We start from the raw sequence: 24,349 nt of genomic DNA on the forward strand, positions 1-24,349 counted from the left end.
CCCTCTAAATCCTCTAAACAAGTGTTGTGAGAGGCATTAACCGCACAGCTGAGTGCTTCGCTGGGTGTTAATGTAAAACGCCTGGAGCAGGTAAGTGAAGTCGGAACAGCAAAAGCTCTAAGATTTTATATTTTGAGTGCGTGTAAGGGTGTTAGGTAGGTCTGCGCAGTACGTTTGTGCGAGAGAGAAAAGGAGAGCGAGGGAGTTGGCTCAAAGCAACAGAGAGGGGATCACCTTTGAAGCCCCAGCTGGTGGAGGAAGCCAGGCTTGGCTTGGCACGTTGCATGAAGTGACTGTGAATATGTGTGTGTGCGCGCGCGCGCGTGTGTGTGTGTGTGTGTATGGAGTGTGTTTAGCCTGGGAAAAGACATGGAGACAGTTTGTATATTTCATAATAAATGAGAATGTAAGAGGAAAATAATTGGTTACAGTAGCTCATGTACACCCGCTCAAATATATGTTCTCCCACACACACACACACACACACACACTCTGTCCAAATGATTGTTTTTAAGGACTGAATCCAGGAAGCCCCAATCGGCATGCTGCCAGTTGGCTAAACTCCAGTGTCGGGCGCCCAGCCAACACACAGATCTGCCACCCGAGACTCTCTCTCTCTCTCGCTCTCTCTCTCTCTCTCTTTTTCATACACATACTTTCTTTCTCTCTGTCTCATTGTCCATCTTTCTTTTATCTCTCACTCATTCAATACCTGAGTTCTTTCTCCTTGATGTGCTGAACCACTCTTCCTCTACATTGTTTTTCCCCCCCCGTTCTTTTTCCTTTTTTTCCACTTTATCCACTCCTCTTCCCTTTTAAAACGTTTTTTCCATCATTTGTTGCTTTGAGGTTGTAACATCTTCTCTTACTATTGATTATCAATAGCCCATCATCTCTCATTTTCTTTTTTTCACCTGCTTTTCTTTAATTATTTTACTTTCTTTGCACACACACACACACACACCTTTCTGACTCAAAATGTAGATTGGATGAGCTGTTTTAAAATTAAAACAGATTCCTCTAAAATAATAAGAAGCACAGCTGTTTTCAACATTAATAATAATAAATTATTCTTAATCATCAAATCAGCATATCAAAATTATTTCTAAAGGAATAATGTTAATGTCTGCTGAAAATTCAGCTTTGCCATTCCAGGAATAAAATACATTTTAGAATACATGAAAATAGAAAACAATTATAATATTCTGAAATAGAAAACAGTGAGCACCAAGTTTTTTAAATGCCTTAAGTTAAAAATCAGTTCAGCTGCATGTGATCTCAGTCCATTGTGGTCAATCTAGATTTTTTATTATGTGAATGATTCTTTAGTCTAATGAACCATATAAGTTACTAAAAATAATTGTTTATATTAATTCTAATAATTATTATTATGTAACAATAAATGTAATTACTAATTAAACATTGGCATCTTTTATTGTATTTCTGTTCTTGGCATTTTATTAAAGCAATAAGGCACCTGAGGCTGTACGTTACAGTGGTTTTGCCACAGATTTTGAAGAAAAGCGACCTTGTGTGGCTTATTGCATGTTTTTTTCCTGCAACCACAGTGGCCGCTTTCTGCAGCCGTTGATTCAGCACATCTCGCAATTAACAGAGCTGACAAGATCCCCTCCTCTCCTCCTCCTCTTCCCCTCTCTGTTCTGCTCTCTCCTCCCTCCGTCTGCCTGCTTCGTTCTGCTGCTTCGCTTCAATTAGAGGGTTAGATGGGCACATTTGAGTCAGCCCTGTTTGCTTTTTATATTACACTCCTTTCTTTCTCTTAATATAAGTTTCATTGACAATATATGTATTGCAAAAATAAAATGTTTGTGGTGTACATTGTGTTAACATATAAAAGTAAATAAATTAGAGAATAAATAAAATAAAAAACTCTTTTGTTAAACAATTATTAGGGTAAGCAAGGAATCAATACAACAAATATGAAATATCTATAAAATGGAGAAAGGTGTGGTAATAAATGTAACAGAGATATGCATCTTTCTCACAGTCTCTCACTCCTTTTTCTTTGTCAGGAATCTTTGTTCACACATATATAATTAGAGGTGTGTGTGTGTGTGTGTGTCTCCATTGTCCTCTTCCAGCAGGTCGCACACTTTAGGTTTTGTACTTAACATGGCTGGTGAATTTGTCATGCACATGACAGGCTGTAATCTGATGCACATTATTGTGCCTTACATGTAAAGGTATATGACTGTGTCATGGGTGCTGGTAGAGCTGGTATTGAGTTACAATTTGAGCGAATCTTAATGATTGGAACAGATTGACTAGTTATTAGCAATTCTTATTTTATTTTATTTTATTACTGGTACTTTTTTCTTTCAGTGATTTTGTTATTTATATTAAACAGTCATGGCAATAAAATATTTTCAAATAAAAAGAGAAATTAGAAGTATTTTAGAGAGAAAGGGGAGGTAGGTGAGGTATGGAGTGGCAGCGAATAATTGTTAATAATTTGTCATAGATTAAAGAGAATATGACCTCCTTAAAACAAACATTGGCGTTCAGCTTACCAGTGTTAATGTCTTTTATGTATATGATTGAATGAGTAGTTCTGTGTGGCTCCATTCCTCCTCTTTCCCTCTCTTTCTCATACACTCACTCACTCACACACACACACACACACACACACACAACCACAGATCCTCTTTGACTTTGTTTGGGATACTGTCCAACACTCCCCACCTGTACTTTTCACTGCTTCTCAGTCTTACAGAACAAAAACAGTGTCTTGGCTTCTGAGCCGAATCTCAGTTTGATCTGGCACACTGAGCTCCTGTGGCTCTATCATTCTTCATTTAAATGAATACAGTTTTCATTCAGACTGGGGAGCTGTAGTTTACAATAAGTGTGTTTGATTAGTTATGTGTGTGTGTCTCGTTCCTCTAGCCTGTAATGGTCTGTGCTGGACTGCGTTTATTGCTCATCATTAGAGTGTGATTGCTTTCAGACTGCCGTGCCGCTCTGCTCTAATTGTTGCCATTTAAATTAATTGTTGAAGGGAGGGATTGTGGTGATTGTTGCCTCTTCTTTTCTCTCCTCTGGTCTGACCTCAACTGTGGTGGTCTGGTCTTGTCGGGTCTGTTCAGTTCTCATCTCCTTTTTGTCTCCTTTTTAAGACTGCATATACCATTAAAAAGTTTGGGGTCAGTAAGGAAATTAACAGTTTTATTAAGCAACAATGCATTAAATTCATCAAGAGTGACATTAAAGACTTTTACATTGTACAGTGCTATTCTATTGAAATTCGAATGATTTCTGAAGGATCATGTGACACTGAAGAGTAGAGAAACGGTTGCTGAAAATTCAACTTTGTCATCACAGGAATAAATTGCATTTTATAATATATTAAAATGGAAAACATGCATTTCAAATTGTGGCAAGAATTTACAATATTACTGTTTTTACTGTATTTTTATCAATTAAATGCAGCCTTGTTGATCAAAAGGTTTCTTTCAAAAATATATATTAAATATATAGCTCAAATGTTTGAACGCACTCAACAGATATATGCACTCAAGGACACACACACGTTTACAAATGACTGTGCTAACCGTCCCTCGTCTTAGTGCATGTTCACAGTTAATGTGTGCATCTCTCTGTATCTCCACATGCTGCAGGAGCTTGTCTGTGTATGCGCACTGCAAATGTGTGTGTCAATAAAATTGAAATTCTGTGGCTGTAGGAAACAGGTGCAGCCAGAAGGCCTGATATTACACATCTGGACTCCCCTGTGATGTCACTGTCAGCAGGACGCTCCACTGGTGTCAATTAGTAAGAGAGGCAGGAGAGGGGGAGATCTCCTTCCCTCCTCCTTTGTCTCTCAATCGCTCTCTCTCTCTTTCAGACACACTCAAACATGTACCTACAGACACTTACGGTCTGGCTCTCTCATAATCTGCCTCTCGAAATTATATGCTCCGTCTCTATCACACTCGCACTCCCTCGTTCACATCTCTCGTTCTCACTTTTACCCTCTTGCTCGTTATTGATATATATGTGTTACACAAAGGTTTCAAAGGTTTAATTCATGCACTGAATGTCTGTTACTGTAATGAAGTTCTTAATAAAAGTTCAGGAGGTGTGCTTTCATCAGTTTCACGAACCACAAAACGGTCAGTCAAGACATACAGCATAGCCAAGCTGTTTATTTTTAACGACGAAATTTTGCTCCATATTTACAGTCATTTTCATTTTCTTGGCTGATAACCCATAACCACATAAATTATGCAGAATTAAATGACAAAGAAAACTTAAAAACTAAAATCTAGTATTTTAAATGATGCAATGATAATGGATATTGACAAATTGATATACATTTAACAATTAAATTTAATAGTGCTATTAAATTATTTGTCTTTGTAAAGATGAATTTTGAGTGTTAGAAGACGGCAATGGTAATCTAAAGGGAAATGAGCATGCACAATTAAATATCCAATATTGACTGTTACCAATAAAAAAAAAAATCTAATATTAGATGATGACTGATTTGGTACCAATATATCATGCATTAATTTGTCCATCTGTCGTCTTCCAAAGTTTTCTATTGTGTCAGGACAGACAGGGTCATGACAGTGTGTGTGCGTGTGTGTGTGTGTGTGTGTGTGTGTGTGTTTTGTAGGCTATGGGACAATGGCTCCGTGGAATGCTAAGGATGAGCATTATGGACTGCTGTTTACTTTGGCCTCAGACCGTTAAACTTTTAACTGCGTCCAATTAAACTGTGTGCAAGGACAGGGTGTCTCAAACAAATACTTGCACAAACACAGGAACACACACTCAAAAAGACACGTTATACTCTAGCCTTACACAGACTTCCATTTCACTGACAGACAGAAACACACAATCACACACACACACACATACATACACACATACACACACCACAGATGGCTATAATAGCTCTGTGTTGTGGGCGGCTTAAGCGCATGACCCTTGTGTGCCTGGCCATTGACCTCTGCTGCTCTGTGGTTGGGTTTCAGCCATGTGCTTAGTTTACACATAAATACACCCCAGTGTAGCCTTCACTATCTCAGGACACAGTGCAGTGTCCTTGAAGATGTAGAGTCAAACTGAGCGGCCATTTACCTCCCTCTGAACCAGTGGGATGTGTATGCATAGCTGTTAAAAGAACATCTTGTATTACTGTTTGTCTGTGTATGTCTCTGTCCTTTATGTATATATTGATACATATATACAACTACTTGGGAAATAATGTCTCTCTAAAATAATGTATCTTTGGTTATACAATAGTGTGTGTGATGTTTGCTTTAGCAAAAGCAACTAAAATGTATTTTAAAGGCTGTAATTGTAAACAGAAGTTCTAAAAGCTCTTGTTTAGTTGAACTACTCATAAATGTCGAGTAAAGAACTGAACTTGTTTGTGCAGGGGTTTCTGGGAAAGGTTGTACCGTGCTGTAGGGCTTCATGAACCTGCGTCCAGCCACAGCAAAAGGCCAAAACTGTCACTCTCTTTTGTTACATTTGTTTATCCTGACAATGTTCTCTCCCCTCTTTCCTTTCTCTCTTTCAGCCCCAGGGTATCCCCGCTTTTCAGGGAGTCTAGCCCCCACCTTCCTGTCCATGAGCCCCCTGGATCACCATGGCAACAGCAGCGTACTCTATGGACAGCACCGCTTCTATGACTCTCAGAAAGGTGAGTGAGGTTCCATTTCCTTTTTCAACAGTAAACAAACTATGCAAAAGTTATCAATTTTTTTCTTTCCTAAGATTTCTATCTACGAAGCCTCCCGTCGCAGCCCCACCTTCTCTCCACAAATCACAGCCTCCCACCACTATCTAGGACCGCCCCTGCCCACCCGTTGGACTCCTGCAGTCGTGAGAGGGAGCTTGGGAGCACAGCTTCCCAAAAGAGCTCCAAAGAGACGGGTGTAGCGGAGCGAAGAGTAGCACCCGGAGGAAAAGAAAAAGAAAAGAGTAAACAAGAGTCCAAGCAGGATCGGCAACATCACGGTCCTCCCACCCTTCACCACCAGCACCAGCACCACCCTCAAGGCCTAGAAGAGGATTTCCGGCACAAAGAGGACCCTAAGCACCTTAGTTCCTGCCTGCTTAGCACCAAGACCCAGAATGGCTCTGATCCAAGGGCCACCACCAGGGGCTCCCTACCCAGTTGTGTGGGGCCAGGGGCCTCTGGTCTGGGGACTGTTCGGCAGACAAGCGGAGATGGTCACTGTTGCAAGGAGGGGGTCAGTGGAGAGATGCGAATTAGCGAGCCACCCTCAGACTGTCTTCGCCACAGTGCCATGCTGGGCCATGCCCACCCAGTGCCCTACTCTATACCCCCTCCCTTGGGCCTAGGCTCTGCCGTGGGAGGATCCTGGCTGCACCCGAGTCATCCGCACCATCACCATCCTCATCATCCCCATCCTGATCTCTTCTGCCCACCACCCCCTGCTCCACTAACCATGCCCACTGCTCAGGAAAAGAGCCTTGGCAGGGACTCTGAGGTGACGGGGCCTACCTTTGTGCCCTCTGTGGGGCCACAGGGAGACAAAACCAGTGGACCGTTCCAGCTGGGGAACCCTCACTGTCGAGGTGTGGGAGGTGGGATGGTCGCGGTTGGGGGCAGCACAGGAAAGAAACAAAAACTCCTGAGAGGAGTAGCAGTGGAAGTCGAGCAGCTACCCTACTGCCTCCTCCGAGCAGCTGCCAAAGAAAATCTTCCCAGCAGCAACACGCATATGGCAAAACAGACAAGAGCCCAGACTGGCCCCCGGGCCCGCATTCACGCACAAACGAGGTTCAGCACAGTCAGAATCAGCATCCCCACTCGGCTCGTTCTTGTAGCTTGGACGGGAGTGAGGAATCTGATGCCTTCCGTCCCTCTCTGCCACAAGGGACAAAGGGTGGGCACCAAGCTAAGAGTAGCATTTATGCCAGCACTCCACCTTTCCGGGACTGTTCCCACTCAGGTCCGTCGAACAGGGCGTCGTCCGAAGGTAAAGGTGCAAAGGATGTTGAGTGTACTCTTCAGAGGAACAGTCAGAGAGTTGCACGGATACGTCATCAGCAGCACAGTAACAGGGCTAGCACTGGTGGACAGGGTCCAGAGTTGGAGCCTGGCAACGGCACACAAGACAAGAGGAAGATGGACATGGAAACGACATCACAGGGATACAGCGGGCATCAGACTGGCACTCATCCCTCCTGGGAGGTGCGAGGACACCCGGCTCGACCGGATGAAGAACCGCACAAGGCTTACAACTCTCTGGGTGCTGCTTCCCAGACTTCACATGGGGACCAAGGGCCTCTTCCCCCTCTAACTGCCCCACAGGAGGCCACACTGGGCCCCCAGGGACCTGAAAGCAATGCCATGAGGAGTCTGATGAAGTATAGCAGCCAGCAACCACTGCTGTTCTCTCAGAAGAGCCCGTTTGGTGGCCTGGGCTGCCTCAAACAGGGGGCAGTTACTGGGGAGAGGAGCGAGAGGAACGAGAGAAACGACAAAAGTGGAAGCGGTTTGAGCTGTGCTCTGCAGGAGGCAAAGCAGACCCTGCCCCCCAGGAGAGCCTCGTCATCTGGGGAGAATGAGCGCTCGGAGCGGGCAGGCAAGGACTCAGGGGAAGCTCAGGGGGAGGGAGAGGTGCGACAGCCCCCTGTAGGGATAGCGGTGGCCGTTGCCAGGCAGAGAGAGCCCCTGTGCCGCCTGCCAGACGGGCATCCCACCCACAGCCACCATAGCAGAGTGATGCCCAGCATGAAGGGTAAGCGACTCTCAATGGGAGGTCTGGTGTTTGTGTGTTTGAGTGTCTGTGTGTGTGTACAAGTGTGTGTTCTAACAAGCTATATATAAATTTTCAGTTTACTGGATATACTTGATGAACTTTTGGAAACTTCAAAGAAAAACAAGCTTGTGATTTAAGAGAATGGTCAGAAACAAGACATTTTTGGTTGTTAATCCAAATGATTTGTCATCCCACGACGAGGCATAATCTTGCCAGATTGGGTATTTTAGGTGTTACTGTGACTGCCAAATTGCTCTTATACTCTTATAGCCACCTGTTTAAAGCACTGAGTTGCTATCGCCCAGTTGCAACACCTTATCTGTCTGATATCTGAAAATGCTACTTTTTCCAGGTAGTATACAGAGATAGAATGACAACAAGGCATGTCTGAATCTAATAAATGTATCTTACTGTACCTTTGGTATCCCGCTATCCTATATGTGTGATTTAGCATTTGACTGAGAAGAATATGCACCAGTGAAATTAGCAAATAAATGAGTGTGATCATCGGTGGGTTTCTAGATTGCAGTGCTGAACTGTTCTGTGTTAGGTGTTGGACGCCCAATGTACCCGCTGGAGCGGGAGATGGATGAAGACATGAAAAGAGTCTGCGAGGAACATCTTGGACTGCCTGCATACGACAGAGAGCGAGAACTCCTCCTCAGGTACGACTATTAGTCAAATTGATGTTTCCAATTGAATTTCTGTATCAGTCATATGTAAACAAAGACCAACTTGAAGAGTTAGCATGCTGCACTGTAGTTGTAATTCCTTGGAGAGTAACATTGTGCCATTTTGATGGCTTCTCCTCAGGGAAAACAAAGACAGAGTTGACTTTGCCAGGATCCACCCCTCCAGTAGTTGCCATGGAGATTTGACCTCACACCTTATTGTGCCAGGCGGTAGCCAATTAGGCACTGAGCCATCTGCTCACGCCCACCCCGCCCATCATCACTGGATGCCTCGGACAGGAAGTCCCTCCCTCTGGATGGGACACTCTTATGGTAAACAAATGCCATCTGTTTTTGCCATTTTGATGTTATTAGATTGCAATATACTTCACTGTCTTGTTGAATTTCTGCATGTGTTGGTTAATTAGTTTTACCCTACTAAATAATCAATGAATTGCCCATTAGTATTGAAACATAAGCTGAAATCTTTCATCATTAAGCAGCTTTCCATGTCTCTGTTCAGGTCTCAGTCATGCAGCATTGCACCAGAACTTGACCCCCGGCTTCTCCGCAGCCATGCCCAGCCCCTTGCAACCAGTCTTGCCCCTGCCTCAGGACCCCTCCGCCGCCCTGGTGGTATTGCCTACCGAGCCAGCAGCCCACCCTGCCACCCATCACCTTGGTACTTTGCCCAAAATTACTATTTTATTTGGTTGTTGTAGCAACATTGTTAATAGGTTAGGGTATGGAGGAGAATGGAGGTTATTCAGCTCCACATATTCAAAGACATTTTAATTAATAAATTTTTTTTTTCCACTCTGAAATATTTTTTTAATTGTTTGATGCAGTCAAACACAAAAGATGATTTTTGAAGAATCTTCACCAAGACCCCCCCCCCAACAAATAAAATGATCAATCGATAACTAGAAATAAAAAGAGATTTAATGTTTGGGTGAACTTTTCCTTTTACAGCCAGACAGCAATTTAATCCATGGTCATTCTGTCCACTTGTTCTGTTCTGGAATTCAACACTGAATTCCCTTCCCCTTGGGTCTAATGTCCCTTCCCCCTCTGTACGGTTCCATCTCATCCCCTTCTGCCCCTGTATCATTCTGTAATCATTATTGTGAAACGCTTCACTAAGCCAAGCAGGCATTTACAGCACATTGTAGTATGGACTTAATGGGAACAGTTTCACAAGCGGCCCTAATGCACACTCTGAATGCGCAAAGTGGAATTATTCGAACTGTTTAAACAAATTATCATTTCAAGTAGATAGCTTGCGTATTTGACTTTGAGTGTGTGTGGGGGGAGGGGGGCGTATGCATAGATAAGCGTGTGCGAGCGAGAGAAATGGAGATCTAAAGTCACTGTGTGGGTGTACGTTTCAGGGTCTGTTGGTTTAGATTAAATTTGTATGAATGCGTAAGTGCTCGCTCAGAAGGCAGAATTGGCCCAGGTGGGTTTTTAGGAGTTTGTCTCCTTTGTGTCAATGTGTGGAACCTGAGGAGGTGAGGGACACGGGGAACAATAACAATTTAGGGATCAAACTGTTTTGTTTTCTTTTGTTTGTTTTGCACAGTGGCATCATGGCATTTTTCTTGCTTTTCATTTGCTCTACGGTAAAGACGGACAATATATTGCCACAATATATCTGATATTAGCCGATATTATGGATTTATTGGTATTGGTCTATCATATTTAATAGTGCTTGCTCGTTTCTTTTATTTTTTACATTTAGATTACCTTTGCAGTCATCTAATTTTCACTTAAAATTAATATTTAAAAGCACTAATAATTTAATAACACTGTTAAATGTAATCTTTAACAAATCTCAGAATTAATATAAATTTTTCATATTGCATACTATATTGTTTAAATACCTAAATTCACTTGTTACAGTTAAAACAATTTATTTTATTTATTTATTTTTTATTGATTTAGACAAAATTGTATACAATTTTTATTTATTGGTTAACAGACAAAATATGAAAATAATTATTTGCTTATCAGTTTCAATTTTATTAACAATGCATCCCTACTCTACCTGAAAAGTGGTGTTACATACTGGAATATAGCCAGTTTTTAGTATTTGCTTGTTAGTTAACATTATTTAATAATCGGAGTGGCCTAGATGATGCCAACGAAAAAGAAAAGTCATTTTAGTAGTTACGGTAGTTAATTAAAAAAAACATTTTTAACTTTTTTTTTTTGTGGTTAGTAGTTACAGTAGTTCAATTTTTCAGAAAGATCATATAGGCAAATGTATTTTATTTTGGAATATGTTATTATGCTCTTTAAAACCAAAGGAATGTTTATGATCAGCTCGTGCCAGCAGGTCGTGTCATTCTCTGATGCACCATCCCATCTGAGCAAGTTTGGATGTGGTATTCTTAGCATCTCTTTAATGGTTTTAAACTCTATTGCGCTGTGCCTTGTCATGCCATGCTGTGCTCGGTTGTGCCATCGTGTCTGCACAGTTCTGGCATTGTGCTTTGATTTGTTGTGCATCTCTGAATGTCTTTCCACCCTATTATACTTTGCCTTGCTGTGCGGCACATCATCGCATGGATTTTTGCAGTATTGTGCTGTGCTCTGCTGTCCTGTGCTGTGCGCCTCTGTTCGGCATTCCTCCTCCCCACACTGGCTGTGAAATTTAATTAGCTCTCTGCTCCTTAGCGTCACACTCCCCTTTCCGCAACAAAGAAGGGAAGTGCATCCATTGGATCCCTCCCTAGGGAAACATAACCCTGTCCCAGTAATCTTTCCCAAACAAAGGTCCTTGCCATACATCAGGGAAGGAGGGGTGGAGAATATGCAGCATGCAAAACCGAATGGCTGCAAGAAAAACATATTGTGTTGAAATTTCTGTGGGCTGAGGCTCAAGGCTGAGACTAAGTGCTTTGCACAGCTGCGCTTCATCCCTCTACACTCTCTCTCCTTCTCTCCCCCTTCCTCCATCCTTCCTATCTGATCAGTTCGTTTCAGAAATGACCGACTCCTTTCAAATATCCTGCTCGCTTAGTGATTGAACGGCACAAAAGTGCATCTGTGAGATGCCTTGTCACACATAGGCAGACATTTCAGTTTATCTAATTAAAGGGATAGTTCACATAAAAATTAAAGTTCTGGCATCATTTACTCATGCTCACGTCATTCCAAAAAACAGATGAGATTTTCAAGAACTGTTTTTGTCCATATAATGAAAGTCAATGGGTTTTTTTTTTTCATTGTATTTCTTTCATTTTTTCATTGTGTTCCACAAAAGAAAGTCATATTGGTTTGGAACAAACATGAGGGTGACTAAATGATGGCAGATTTTTTTTTTTTTTTTTGGCTGAACTATCCCATTAACTTGCTGCTAAGTGTCTCCAATGAAATTCAAAACTATTTTTTAAAGATTTGATGTCACTAACATGCCAAATCCAGTGATTTATTTCATCCTCAAAACAAAAAAGGCTCCTTGTACATTTTAAACAACTTTGTTTCCAGTTAAGTTATTTCGCAATACCAAGTCAAATAGGAACTGGCTATTTTAAATCAGAGCTTGCCATTTTTGCATGCAATATGCATCAGACGGCCAGTGGGCGCTGCCTTGTGAGGCCAAAACAACGGGTGACCTTAATGCTTCCGTGTCTGTCTCCCCTCCTCAAGAGTTTGTCTCTGGGTATAACATCTGTGCTCCTTTTTAAGGCCAACACCCATCACCTAACCCTTATTACAGGCATAATAACTCAAGACCAGCTCTTGTGAATGAGTGAGCCATTTGGGAGTAGACCCTTCTTGCCCGCTCTCAGCAGGCTGTCAGGAAGGTCTTGTCAGAGGAGCCACATTCATGTGACAGTTTGAGACAGCAGCGCTGAATCGTCTTGACTGGCACTGCGGCGTGCGCGAGCCAGAGATCAGGCAAGTGTGGCTGGTGAGCTCACTGGTGACCGTCGTTTTGTGTTAATCCGCTGAGGTATGACCAGGCTAACGGTGAGTGCGAGGGACAGACAATGTAAAAAGGAGGCAGTTTGCATTCTCTATCTGCCTACGGGTTGAGTGCGCTACATGATGAGGAAAGAGATGTGGAAATGTGAGGGGTTTTTTTTGCCCTGGGGACGAAGGATGACTTTTGGAAAGAAAAAAGCGAGTGGAAGAAAAGAGGGACGGAAAAGGAGTGGAATCTTATAGCCGTAAATCAATAGGCCTTCAGAGCGATAAGTGAGACTTGCCTTGAGGCAAAAGAAAAACCTTTGTTCATTCTTTTCTCATTCCTTTCTCTTTCTCTCTCTCGCTCTCTGTAGATGTAATGGAGCAGCAGGGACTGTGGCCCCCTGTTTACGGAGCCCGAGGGCCCGCCTCACACATGCAGCATCCCGCTGTCTATTCCCGCTCCCAGTTTCTACGGCAACAGGAACTCTATGCGCTTCAGCAACATCAGCACCAGCAGCACCGCGCGGCACAGGCGATGGAGCTGGCGCACAGACACAGTCACTCGCAGGTAACACATGAAGGAAAAAGTGCACGTACAATCGGTTAACCACGTTTCCTCATACCCCTCAAGGTGATTTCCATAGCTATTTCTCTACAGAAGCCCAACGTCTTTCAGCAGGCCTACCTAGGGCGCCCGAGGTTGTGAAAGGCCTGTTATTCCTGCTCTCAGAAATTCATTGCAGTTATAGCCAAAGAACGGCCAGCTTTCATTTTCAAAGCACATTTTAATGTTGGAAGTTTTGAAAGAGTGCGATTCTTCTCAGGATCGGGGCAGGATTCAGGCTTTTACCTCACTGCTTTTGTACAAAGAAGCAGAGCAGAATGCAAGTGTACGGTGGATCATTAGCACCCATTGTACTGTGTCTCTGGTGCATGTCCTTACGCAAGAAACCTGAGATGACTGAATCATAACTAGCTCCATCCTTTTTCCACTATAAATGTGAGGAAACTGGCTATAATGTTGATATGCATAATGTTTGACTTCCCACTGTTGCTGTAGTACGCTGTGCTATACAGTCTCTGAAGCCCGTTTGTATTTCTTGTGTTTTTCCAGAGGAAACCTGAGGATCCCCCCATCGATCTGGTTGAGGGATCGTCTGAGCTCCGCACGTCCAAGCACACTAAGCTTTTCTCCGTTGGCCCCTCCGCTAAACCGCCCCCCTCCTCCTCATCCCCAGGGGGCTGCGCATCTCGTCTTTCGCCCTGCTGTCGCTCACCCGCCCCACGGTCCCACCTCAAGAGTACGCCCTGCACGCCTTGCCCTGAGCCCAGCCCGGCCGTGGCTGCCCCTCGCTCCCCGGCGCTCAGCCCCCATGCCACCCCTCACCACCTGCCAAAACCTGCAGAGTCCCAGGACAAGAGGGGTGAGGGCCAGCCGCCACAGGACTACCCTCGGTCCCTTGAGCCTGGTGAGTGGGAAAATGACAGCATTCATGTCTGTTATTTCAGTAGGACGAATAGTGAATGCATTTAGTGTACATACAGGAACAAATATGCATTGCAGAAACCTGTAACTGTAGAAATGTAGTTTCTAACTCACATGGTATGATTGAAGGAGGACTCATTATGTGCCTTGTAAGCTGGGCTCACTAAAATATTAATTAGGTTTTCATTTAATTGTCATTTACATGGGTGACTATGTTTTTTTTTGCACCCCACCACAGAAAGTAAAATTAAACCTAAAATATAATGATTATTTACGGGCGTGCAGGAAACGCTTGTGGTCATATCAGGATTGTCCGATAAATTTGCCAACATAAACCAATAAATTATAGCCAGTTGATAATAGGACTTCAGTTCAATTCTAATTGGCTTAGCTGTTGTAAAACTCAGTCTGTAATAATCATCACATAGAAATCTGTACTTTTGTGAGTTTTTTTGTAATCAGACTGACAAAATCATAAATTTGCATCTAATATCAGCCAATATATCAGTTATTGGCATAAAAATATTAATAATTATCAGCATCAGTTTCAGACAAAATTCCCATATTGATGCAGCCCTGCTTATTTCCCAAAAAGAGGGAGGACATTCTTTGAAATTGCTCAAATAATGTCTGTTCCGCCCCGTACGTGCTTAGTATTTGAATCAGAACGCATTCTAACATGAGTCTGACAATAAAAAGGCAGTGGATTGGTTTATTTGGAGTAATAATCCAGTCTGAATTACAGAATAAAGCAAAGAATAGTGCTTTTCCCCAACATGCTTCCTATCCCAATGCCCTCGCATTTGAGTCTGAAAAAAACAGCGACTAGAGAAAAGAGGCTGGAACATTTCATTTCATTCTCAAGGTTAGGGTCTTGCCATCACGTCTGGCTCCACAAACCCCTGGGGGAGAGGGAGTGAAGTGAAGGAGAGAGAGAAAAAAGAAGAGAGGAGATGGCCGAATAGAAAAAAAGACCCTGACCAGAGGGACAGTGAAAAGAAGAGAGAGATATTTTGCTGCAGATAAGATACACAGGGCCTTTGAAGGACGTTGCCCTTTGATTACCGAAGACAATCAGCCTGTTAATGTGAATGGAAGTGTAAGCGCTGACTTTTCACTTTGTGTTTGTGTCTTTGCACCATTGTATCCATTTGTGACACATTTGTATGTGCAAGAAAGCATAGACGCCGTAGGGAGCGGCTTGCTGTACGGTGTAGGTGCGAGAGAGACAGACAGAAAACAGTAGGGAGGTCAGTGAGACAGCAGACAGGGCCTCTCTTATCCTTCAGAGGTCCTTGAGTGCTGGCTGGCGGAGGGATACGCATTCATCTGGCGGATGGATACCATCAATAATACAGCGCTGAGGTGACAGGGCTGGCTGTGCAATCACACCCAGACACCATGCTGTCATCAATATACCCGGCTATGCTGCAGATCTCATATAGACACACACACAGACACTCTCGCTCTTTCATGCAAGCAACGTTTCCCATGCAATCGTTTTCACTCGCGCGGCGGACGAGACGAATACACACTCTCACTTAAAGACTAATTTATACACAAACATTCCTCCGTGCACTCTTTCTCTCTCTCGCTCATACTGCATCCATAACAACTTGAACATAATTCAATATTCATGGAAAATTCGCTCATGCCTGCGCCATAGCCTTTATGGCGCCGGCTCCATTATGTGTGTGAGTTATACTAGATAAACGCAGCGAATGGTACACACTGTCGCTAATGCTTCTGTATACAGCATATATATCACCCCTCTCTGCACTTCAGCGGCAGGGGGCCATGCCCCTTAACTGACAAGGTCATATTGTGATGTGTATTACAAATGAATGGTAATGGCTTGCTGGTTCGCTGTGCGCTAAAGTGTGTTTCAGGAGCAGTTAAATCTTTATGCTTGTAATAGAGTGACTTCAAACAAGGTTGAGGAGCCCAAACCAACATCAGTGTTTATGGAAACACTCAATCAGTTTTATTCCCATTTTTTCCTATAGATCTCCCTCCTGGCTACACTTACCCTGCCATCGCAATGGGTTACAAAGGTGGCCCCTCCCCTCAAGAAGTCCAATTGGCTGAGCATGCAGACTTGGAGGCGGAGCAAGCGGAACCAGCTGAACCTGCGCCCCAGCCCCACCCCCTTTCTCCCAAAGGGGAGGAGCCTGTGTGCCACACTGGAGTGGGTTCTCCTACTAGAACATCCCAGGAAGTGGAGAATGTAGAGGAGGAGGGAGGAGTAATAGAAGCAGACGGACAGGTGGATGAAGGAAAGGTGGAAGCCACTCTCTCACAAACTTCTCTTTGCCCCGTTACTGACTCTACCATAGCAGACCCCCATCCGGACAGAGCAACTATGATCCCCAACAGCCAGGCAAGTGGAATAGAGAGTCCAGCACCAGCTGAAGACAACAAGCGGCAGGTTGAGGAGCTACGAGACTCAGCCGTGACTTCCACCCAGGATTGTCAGTCTGTGGAATTTACCGAGCAGGATCCAGAGAGGACCGCTGAGGATGAGTGCACGTCACCCACTGACTCAACCTCGCCACCTTTCTCCCCCTGCCCTGTGCCCTCTGCCCTGGGGAATCAGTACCCTGGGAGCTGCATTTGGAGCCTGGAGCTCCTCATCGCAGCAGCGCTGTGTGCCACTCGAGATGCCCGTATGGCGGCCCCTGTGCCTGTGTCTGGGAATGCAGTGGCCCCAAATTATGGTATAGAGTTACTGAGTGAACTGGCAGAGCTGGAGCGATCCCAACAGCAGAGGAACAACACTGAAGAGAACCGAGGTAAGGATGAACATACACATGTGCCCCCCAATATTCAGATTACCAGCTGATCAAGGTTTTCAATGACTTTCAGGGGATGTCTGCTTTTGTAAAGGAATTGGAATAAGACATATTTGGCTAGCAATATTAAGGTTAATCTTGCCAAAATGGCTTGTGTTGCCCCAACACAGTTAGCCAGATATTTAAATGAACTTTTACTTAAAAAGACTTCTAAACAAAACAGTTTTATGAAAATCATTTATAAAGTGATAATGTCAGCGTTTTTGCATTTGAATGTTTTTCATCCAATAATTATCTGAAAAGGACACAAAGTGCTTGAGGTGCCAAAAGACAATCTGAGTTGCACAAGATGATTCCCCAAAAATTATTTTAGAATTCTTTTAGCTGTTGCTACAGTTACCTCTTCAGGCAAACATTTTCTGTTTGTGAGCATCTATTTACTGCTCTTGTGCCATATTCTATGCATGTGGAATCTGTTTGTAATACCTAAAACATAGCGTGTCATTGCAATATTATGTTCTAGCTAATCAAAATAAATTTACGTATCAAGGGAACTGAAGTAGCAACATATCTTCTCTTACATATTTTGACGTACATCCAATTGAAACTGATTATCAAAAAAGAAAAGAAAAATGTAGGATGGGCACTTAGTTGTGTTCACTGGTTGTTGATCGGATGGATTTAGATCTGAATGTGAGTTTGCAAAGGCCAGAGTAAGACTAAATGATTGGAGAAGTCTGGCATACGTCACCAGAGAGAAGACCGTTGTTTCCCCAGAAGATCGAGTTATGAAATTTTGATTAAAAATTCCACTTATGCAAAAATAAACAAATGCACGGATGAATTATTCATGATAAGATCACTAACAAGCATTTCAATTTTCTGAAATTTGTTTAAATATATTTCCACCTAAAAAGGCCTTTTAAGTATGTGCTTACAAGTACTTTTAAAACCCTCTCAATATTTTGTTGTGGCTCCCTTTGGCCTTAATTATTCGCACACCGATCTCATTTGCTTACATCCTTCCCAATGTACACCAACACCACATCAACTCCCACGATTTCAGAAGACTGTCCATCTTGTAACATTTCCAGCACCAACAGGTTTACAAAAGGTGGTTAAAAGACAGAGAAACAGCCATTCTGTTCTTTCTTATCACAATAGAAAGCACACCCAATCACACACATGATTTAATTCCTCATCAGTGATTTGCATGAGCAGTCTTGTAGCGCTGTGATACAGGCGGCAGGGGAAGACCACGATGGAGGCTTTCATTTTGCTTTTTCTCTCCTCACAAAAAGAGGTGCAAAAAATAGGGTTTTCAGCCCAGCCAGATATCCAGGCTTTGTGTGAAGGAAAGATAACAAAGCCTCCCCCCCATACCACCATCCCGACAATGCGTGCAGAGACACACCGAAATACACACAAATGCTAACTCTCAGCTGACCGTCCAGCTTTTCACTTTCATAGGAACACACACACTCGCTCACTCGACTGCGCACAAGCTCGCACTCTTGCCTTCTTTTTCTGCCTACAGATCAAATGCTCCCCAGCCTTTTGGGGTTCAGCACTTCCTGTGGGAGAGACTAAGACGGAGCGGTGAGGAGGGGGCCGTGTTTTTAAAGGGCTTTAGCCTGTCTTAAAAGGCAGCTCTAATGATAGCTAGTTCCCCCCGGGTCTGCCGGATTGGACTGTGTCCACTCACTCATCCTGAGGGACGGCTCCCCTGCCCCTGCTCCTCAAACCTGTTTGATCACTTTTATAAGCCTCATTTTAGATGGAAAAAAGCCTCGGCGCTTTCCCACAGCTCTCTGAGTCCCTCAGTGCGAAGTTGATGAAATAGTAAAAACAGCTGATCTTTTTCCTCTCAGGACGACAGCGTTTTTGTCGGCTAATTAGGCCCCATTGTTGTGAGTGCTGTTTTAAAGGCTTGTTGCTTTTCCAGGGACCGTTTAGGGTCTCCCTGCCAAAGGATGTTTTTATTTACGCCAGCATCCTCTAGCAGCTGAGAAATCCCCAACGCTCACACCGCGCAGGGAAAAAAATCTAACCGCATTTGGCGGCGTGTGGCGTTTTCGCTGTTTGTGTGTGTGTTGTTTTCCACCCATATTAAAATAGGGATGTAATCTGCTGTGTAATTCTTGTCTAAGCAAGCTGCACTAAAGGGACTAATAAGAGAATATGATGAAGCTCTTTGCAGTGGTGAAGAAGTCATCAATAAACACGCCCGCCGCTGAATTATTAAAGAACTGGAGGTGAGGCGGCTGCGCGGGCTGTCAGGACCTGGTCTCTCGCCGGCTAAAGATTTCATATGCGATTGGGTTTACTCTTCAATGATTTACAGATTTGATTTCAAGCATTCTTATCTATGGCAGACGTCTCGGGCGCTCTGCTAACATTCCTTGCGGTGTTATGGGCATTGTGAAGTATGGACAAATAACGTGTGATAAAATTATATAGATTTTGAGAGGTTCTTTGAAGTATTGTTGGTAGTTGTTATTGATTGGTCAGTGATATCACAGCGTTCCCGCTCTTTTTTTCCCACAGATCTCTAGGCTAAATGCTCTCAGAGAGCGTTATCTGTCTTCTCTCCTTCCCTCTCTCATTTTCATTTCTTTTTTGGGCCTCAGATTTTCCATCCCACTTGTACGTCTTGCTTTCATGCTATCACAGATATCCATGTGCTGTTCCGTGGCTCCGGTCCCCACCGGCCTCGTTACGGCAGGCCGATGGGCATCGATTTCAAAAAGACCACCACAGGGCTAAAAGTGGCACGATGATTTCAGCTAGTTGGGAAACTGAAGACCCTCCCAGACCACCATAATCCAGTCTTCCTCATCTTGTCTTTCTTTCGGTTCACTTGTCTCTCTCACTTTCCGTTTCAGCTGAGAGATTTCCTTCATGCGGCTATAATTCTTTTAAAGCCTGTACAACTTGTCTTTCAAATTTCTCCCTCCTCTTCCTCTGATTTTAGGTGAATCTCACAGAATTTGTCATGAACTTGTCCAGGTCACATTACAGCCCAAAAAGAAAAGAAAAAAAAAAAAGAGAAGAAATGTATTATTGTTTTCATTTATTTAAAAAAATGCTTTATTTAGTCTCGATTTCATTTATAAAATTAAGCTTATTTTAGGACCATTTTACCTTATTTTCATGACGGTTAAAAACATTTTCCATCAGTTCTCATTACTTTAATGCTGATAGGATACCCTGATGATTACAGTAATTTATAATTACCATATATCACTGTTTATAATTAGAATCACCATTGAGAATAATGGGAAAAACATGAAGTGTGAAACGTTGTGATACAGAGAATTTGTGGGAAAATGTGCTTAATTGTCATGAAAAAAACATCTTAATGGGTCTTTCTTTGTAAACATGCTAGACAGATTTCTTTGTTGCATCGTCTTGTGTTTTCAACATTTTGTGGCTTAAACGCACCACATGTTAAAAGAATATCAACTTTTGAAAGACGTGTCTCAAGACACCTGATCTAATGATCTTAAAAATAGGCTTTTATTTTTTAATGCAAAATTCTTTTTTTTTTCTTTTAATTTTTTTGATAAAATATTCTCTGACAGCTTTTGTGAGATTTACAGTTTTCTCCCCCGACTTCTCCTGTCCTCTCATTTGGTTTTGATCTCCTCCTGCTCTCTTGCTCTCTGCCCCCTGCGCGCAGGTCTGCTCGTGCACCATGCATTTCCCCTCGGAGGAGAAAATTGGATTCTTTCCATGTTAGTAATGAGGGGATGTTTGCGAATAAATAGATAGCTCAATAAACACTTTACTTCTTATTGCCTGTCTCCCCTCCCTCCCTCTTTCCCCCCTTATTCAGTCTCTTTCCTTGCCGATCCCATACTGTGCCCCTGCCTTGCCGTGACGCAACAAAATAGCGAGCCGTGGACACCCGCTAACACAGACACAGCCGCTCACACATACACACTCGTGCAGTCTTCTCAGTATCCCCAGGCCAGCTTTGGCTGTCATGAATATTCAAGCCTCATTGGCTGAGTGGAGACTAAGCATGTGGCCTGCCCTAATGACAGTGATAAATGTTGAGAATTCGCCCTTCTTCATCTCTCTCTCTCTCCCTCTCTCTCTCTTTCTCTCTGTAACATGGCTCCTGGCATCTAAGCCTCATGTACAGAGATAAGCTCTCTGGTTAATAGCTATCATCATTGCTCATTCAGCCTCTGAAAGCACAAAGTGCTGTCAGGAAACAGCGGCGTGCTTAGAGGCGGCTTTGTACCGTTTGAGGCTTTCCTCTTTCTCTCTCTCTCTTCGACTCTCTTTTTATTTTTGCTCCTTTACAGGTTTTTTAGCTTGCATCTTCTGGGACAGGCTGGATGTCTGTTTTGCTAGGTCACTTTTGAATATACATGGAGAGACAGAGGCCACTGTTTACACCTGATATTAACATCTGTCTGTTTCACTAAATGCACATGTAAACCGGGTCTATCCACATTTGAAAAGGGTAAAAATAAAAAATAAAATGCGTGACCATATCCTAATGCATCTCAGACAACAATGATCAATTGGTCAATTGATAGTTCAACCAAAAGTGCACATTCTGTTTACTCAACCGCATAACTGACTTTCTTCTGTGGAACACAAAAGAAGATATTTTGAAAAATGTCTCATTGATTTTCTTTTGTCCAGTGAAAGTCAGTGTTAACTAAAATTATTTGGTTATCAACATTTTTCAAAACATCTTTTATGTTTCATGGAAGAAAGAAAATGGAACGACATGAAGGCAAACAGGTGACAGAATTTTCATTTTTGGGTGAAATATCCCTTGAATAATTGCGCTTTGGGTTTTGTACTTTGGCTTCAAATGAACTTCAAATTTGCACCAAATCTCATTAAATACAATCAAGGTCTTCAGACTTTTTCGAAGCTTCCAGGTTGGAGCTAGGCTCTGCAGGAATTTGGCCTTCTAGAAACAGGATCGGACACCCCATCCTAGATGGATGTCTCCCTGTATGTTCTTCTCTGTCATTGTAAGATCAGATGATGTGATTTCTCCTTCAATTCCTTTATTTCTTCTCATTCTGTGCAGAAGACGACATGTTGACCTTTGACCTCCAAAGTTTGGCGACCCTAGCTGCCGCCCGGGCCTTGGAACTGGTCCCACCCATACCAGTAGACTCAACTCCACCCCTTCGCAGAATCCTTAATCTGCGCAGGAAGTGCAAGTGGACGCCACGTCCCGAACCGGTACACGTAACTCGTGATGCCATTTTTGCCATTTTTATCAGACAAATCGTAATTTGATTATTTTCAAATATCAATTTGTTTCTTACACAAATGGTTTGGTTTCATAAGACTTGAAATATAACGCATGAGTCGTATGGACCAATTTTAAAGATCATTTTTAAAAATTAATCACTTTATCCTTTCACTGTATGGAAAAGAGTATTGTGAACATTATTCAGAATATCTCCATTTGTGTTCTGAGGAAGAAAGACAATCATACAAAGCGGCACAATGTTGACTGTCATTTAGAAACTATTAACTCACTGGAGATTATTCGTTCCATGTGTAGGTGTGTCCTGTTAAGGGTACCATGGAAACGCTGGACCGGGAGGAGCTAGCGATGCGTGTGCGGCTGGCAGAACTGCAGCGGCGTTACAAGGAAAAACAGAGGGAGCTGGCCAAGCTACAGAGAAAACATGACCACCAGTGAGCAAACCACAGACCACTTTCACAAATACACACCCTCCACATATAAATGCACTCCGCACACCTTTCAAAACCCATTTACACACATGCGCGGAGAGATCGAACTCTCTTCGATCCTCCAGCACACACACTCTCACAGTCTCTCTCCAGCTCTTTCTCTGTCCCCTCGCAACGCTCTGCTGAGACCACCCAGTGTGTGCTGAGCCCTCTTTGCATAAGCCTGAGCTGTGCTTAAGTCTTTCCTCTAGTCCACTCTCACAATTAGGATGGCTTAGTGTTTCGTTCCATTCAGCGTTGTTAATGTGAATTAGAGTGATTGACAGGCTGTGTGTGTGCGCGTGTTTGTGTGTTTACAGGAAAGAAGAGAACTCACGGAGTCCGGCTCGTCGAGGACCCGGAAGGCCAAGGAAGCGCAAGTCCACGTCGGCACCCCCTATCCCCACAGATGCCCCTAAAAAAGTCAAGTGAGTGTTTCCTTTTGTACTAGTTTCACTGTACTTACAGTTTCTACGTGTTTTTGAAGGCCAAATTCCTGAAATGCTGTACAACTGACTGTACAGCAGGAACTTTCCTTGATTAAAAGAAAGGTTCATGATTTTGTTGTAATTAAATTTAATGATACCTCAAAATATGCCGTTGTATTTCTAAGAAGTCGGACTCATGATTTTACCCTAGCAAATCGTTAAAAAAAATTTGATTTAAAGTGACATATCTAGGGTCATATCTAGGGTTGACAACAGATATATACACCTTAGCAGCTTGCATACTTAATATACAGTATATACAGAGCTGGGTAGCAACTGATTACATGTAATCTGGATTACATAATCAGGATTCTGAAAATTAAGTACTTGTAATTAGATTAAATTACAATTAAATTAAAATACTCATAATCAGACTACAGTTACTTTTTTATTGATTACTTGATTGCATATATTCACACAATAGCAATAAATTATTCATAATTTGTCGAGTCTCCCTAATTATTTTTCATTTTTTAAATTTTCCTTTCTAAAATGCCTGCATGACAACAAAATATTTCATTTTTTAGTAAGTGTTTTATTTTGATTGAAGTTATTTTAAAATGATTTATTTTCATTTTACATTTCTATTACTTAATTAATTATTAGCTTTTCATTAAACTCACAAACCCCAGTTTGGGAAACCTTGATGTTATGTAATGCTTAATTCACTTTATGTTGTTAATAGCAACAAATGAAATATATTTTCTTTGCATTTTAATATCAGTAGTACAATATTATCCTATTTAAATTAATGTGATAAACGAGTTACATTAAAAGTAATCTAAAAGTAATCGTTAAAAGTAATCAAAAAGTACTCTGATTATATTACCTAAAATGTGTAATGTAATGGATTACGTTACTAACTACAATTTTTGTCATGTAATTTGGAATCAGTAATGTACTGCAATTCGTAAGTAATCTACCCAGCTCTCTCTCTCTCTCTTTATACATGTATATATATATAGAGAGAGAGATTAAATAATTTTAACTTTTTTGATAACCTGTTAAATGTCACAATTGCGACTAGTTAACAGAAATCTAGTTATAATTAGCCTCATGTAAGTGCTGTATAAGTATATAGGAGGTTCTCACAAGTATAGATGTATAAGTTGTGTGTGTACATTTAAAATCATATAATCCTGCAGAGCAGTAAATAAAGTGTTATTGTTCTATTGCTCTTTTATATAATAATGAAAATGTTCTTCCACAGTTTCTAGAGGACGAGAGTTGGGATTAAATTAGCACTTTACTGCGACCAGTATTAAGCCTAGCTCAGGAAACAATTCCTTACCTGTCGCCAAATGCTTCACATGCATTAATAACATTCTAGATAGGAGATGTTTTGAAAGATTATGTTTGTGAACTCATTTTGTACGTGCATGTGCAATCTGACGCTACCACGTATTATGAGTGTGTATGTAAATAAGTCTAGAATGCTCCTATCAGTTCATACAAGGCAGACTAAGTACTTAATCAGTGCAAAGAGCCGTCATTAATCATATTTACA

At 42.3% G+C, this 24,349-nt stretch overlaps 1 protein-coding gene across 1 annotated transcript in view; it reads left to right on the plus strand.

Moving 5' to 3' along the window:
- bahcc1b (BAH domain and coiled-coil containing 1b) overlaps positions 1-24,349 on the plus strand; it is a 135,866-nt gene that overhangs the window by 90,961 nt on the left and 20,556 nt on the right. The window contains 12 exon segments of the mRNA XM_058793168.1: positions 5,552-5,674; positions 5,749-6,621; positions 6,624-7,745; positions 8,317-8,431; positions 8,580-8,770; positions 8,961-9,119; positions 12,727-12,923; positions 13,470-13,824; positions 15,848-16,633; positions 21,696-21,853; positions 22,182-22,318; positions 22,675-22,782. Of these exon segments, the coding sequence (XP_058649151.1) occupies positions 5,552-5,674; positions 5,749-6,621; positions 6,624-7,745; positions 8,317-8,431; positions 8,580-8,770; positions 8,961-9,119; positions 12,727-12,923; positions 13,470-13,824; positions 15,848-16,633; positions 21,696-21,853; positions 22,182-22,318; positions 22,675-22,782 (4,324 nt within the window).

Source organism: Onychostoma macrolepis, chromosome 12 (genome assembly GCF_012432095.1).
Source record: "Onychostoma macrolepis isolate SWU-2019 chromosome 12, ASM1243209v1, whole genome shotgun sequence".
NCBI lineage: Eukaryota > Metazoa > Chordata > Actinopteri > Cypriniformes > Cyprinidae > Onychostoma > Onychostoma macrolepis.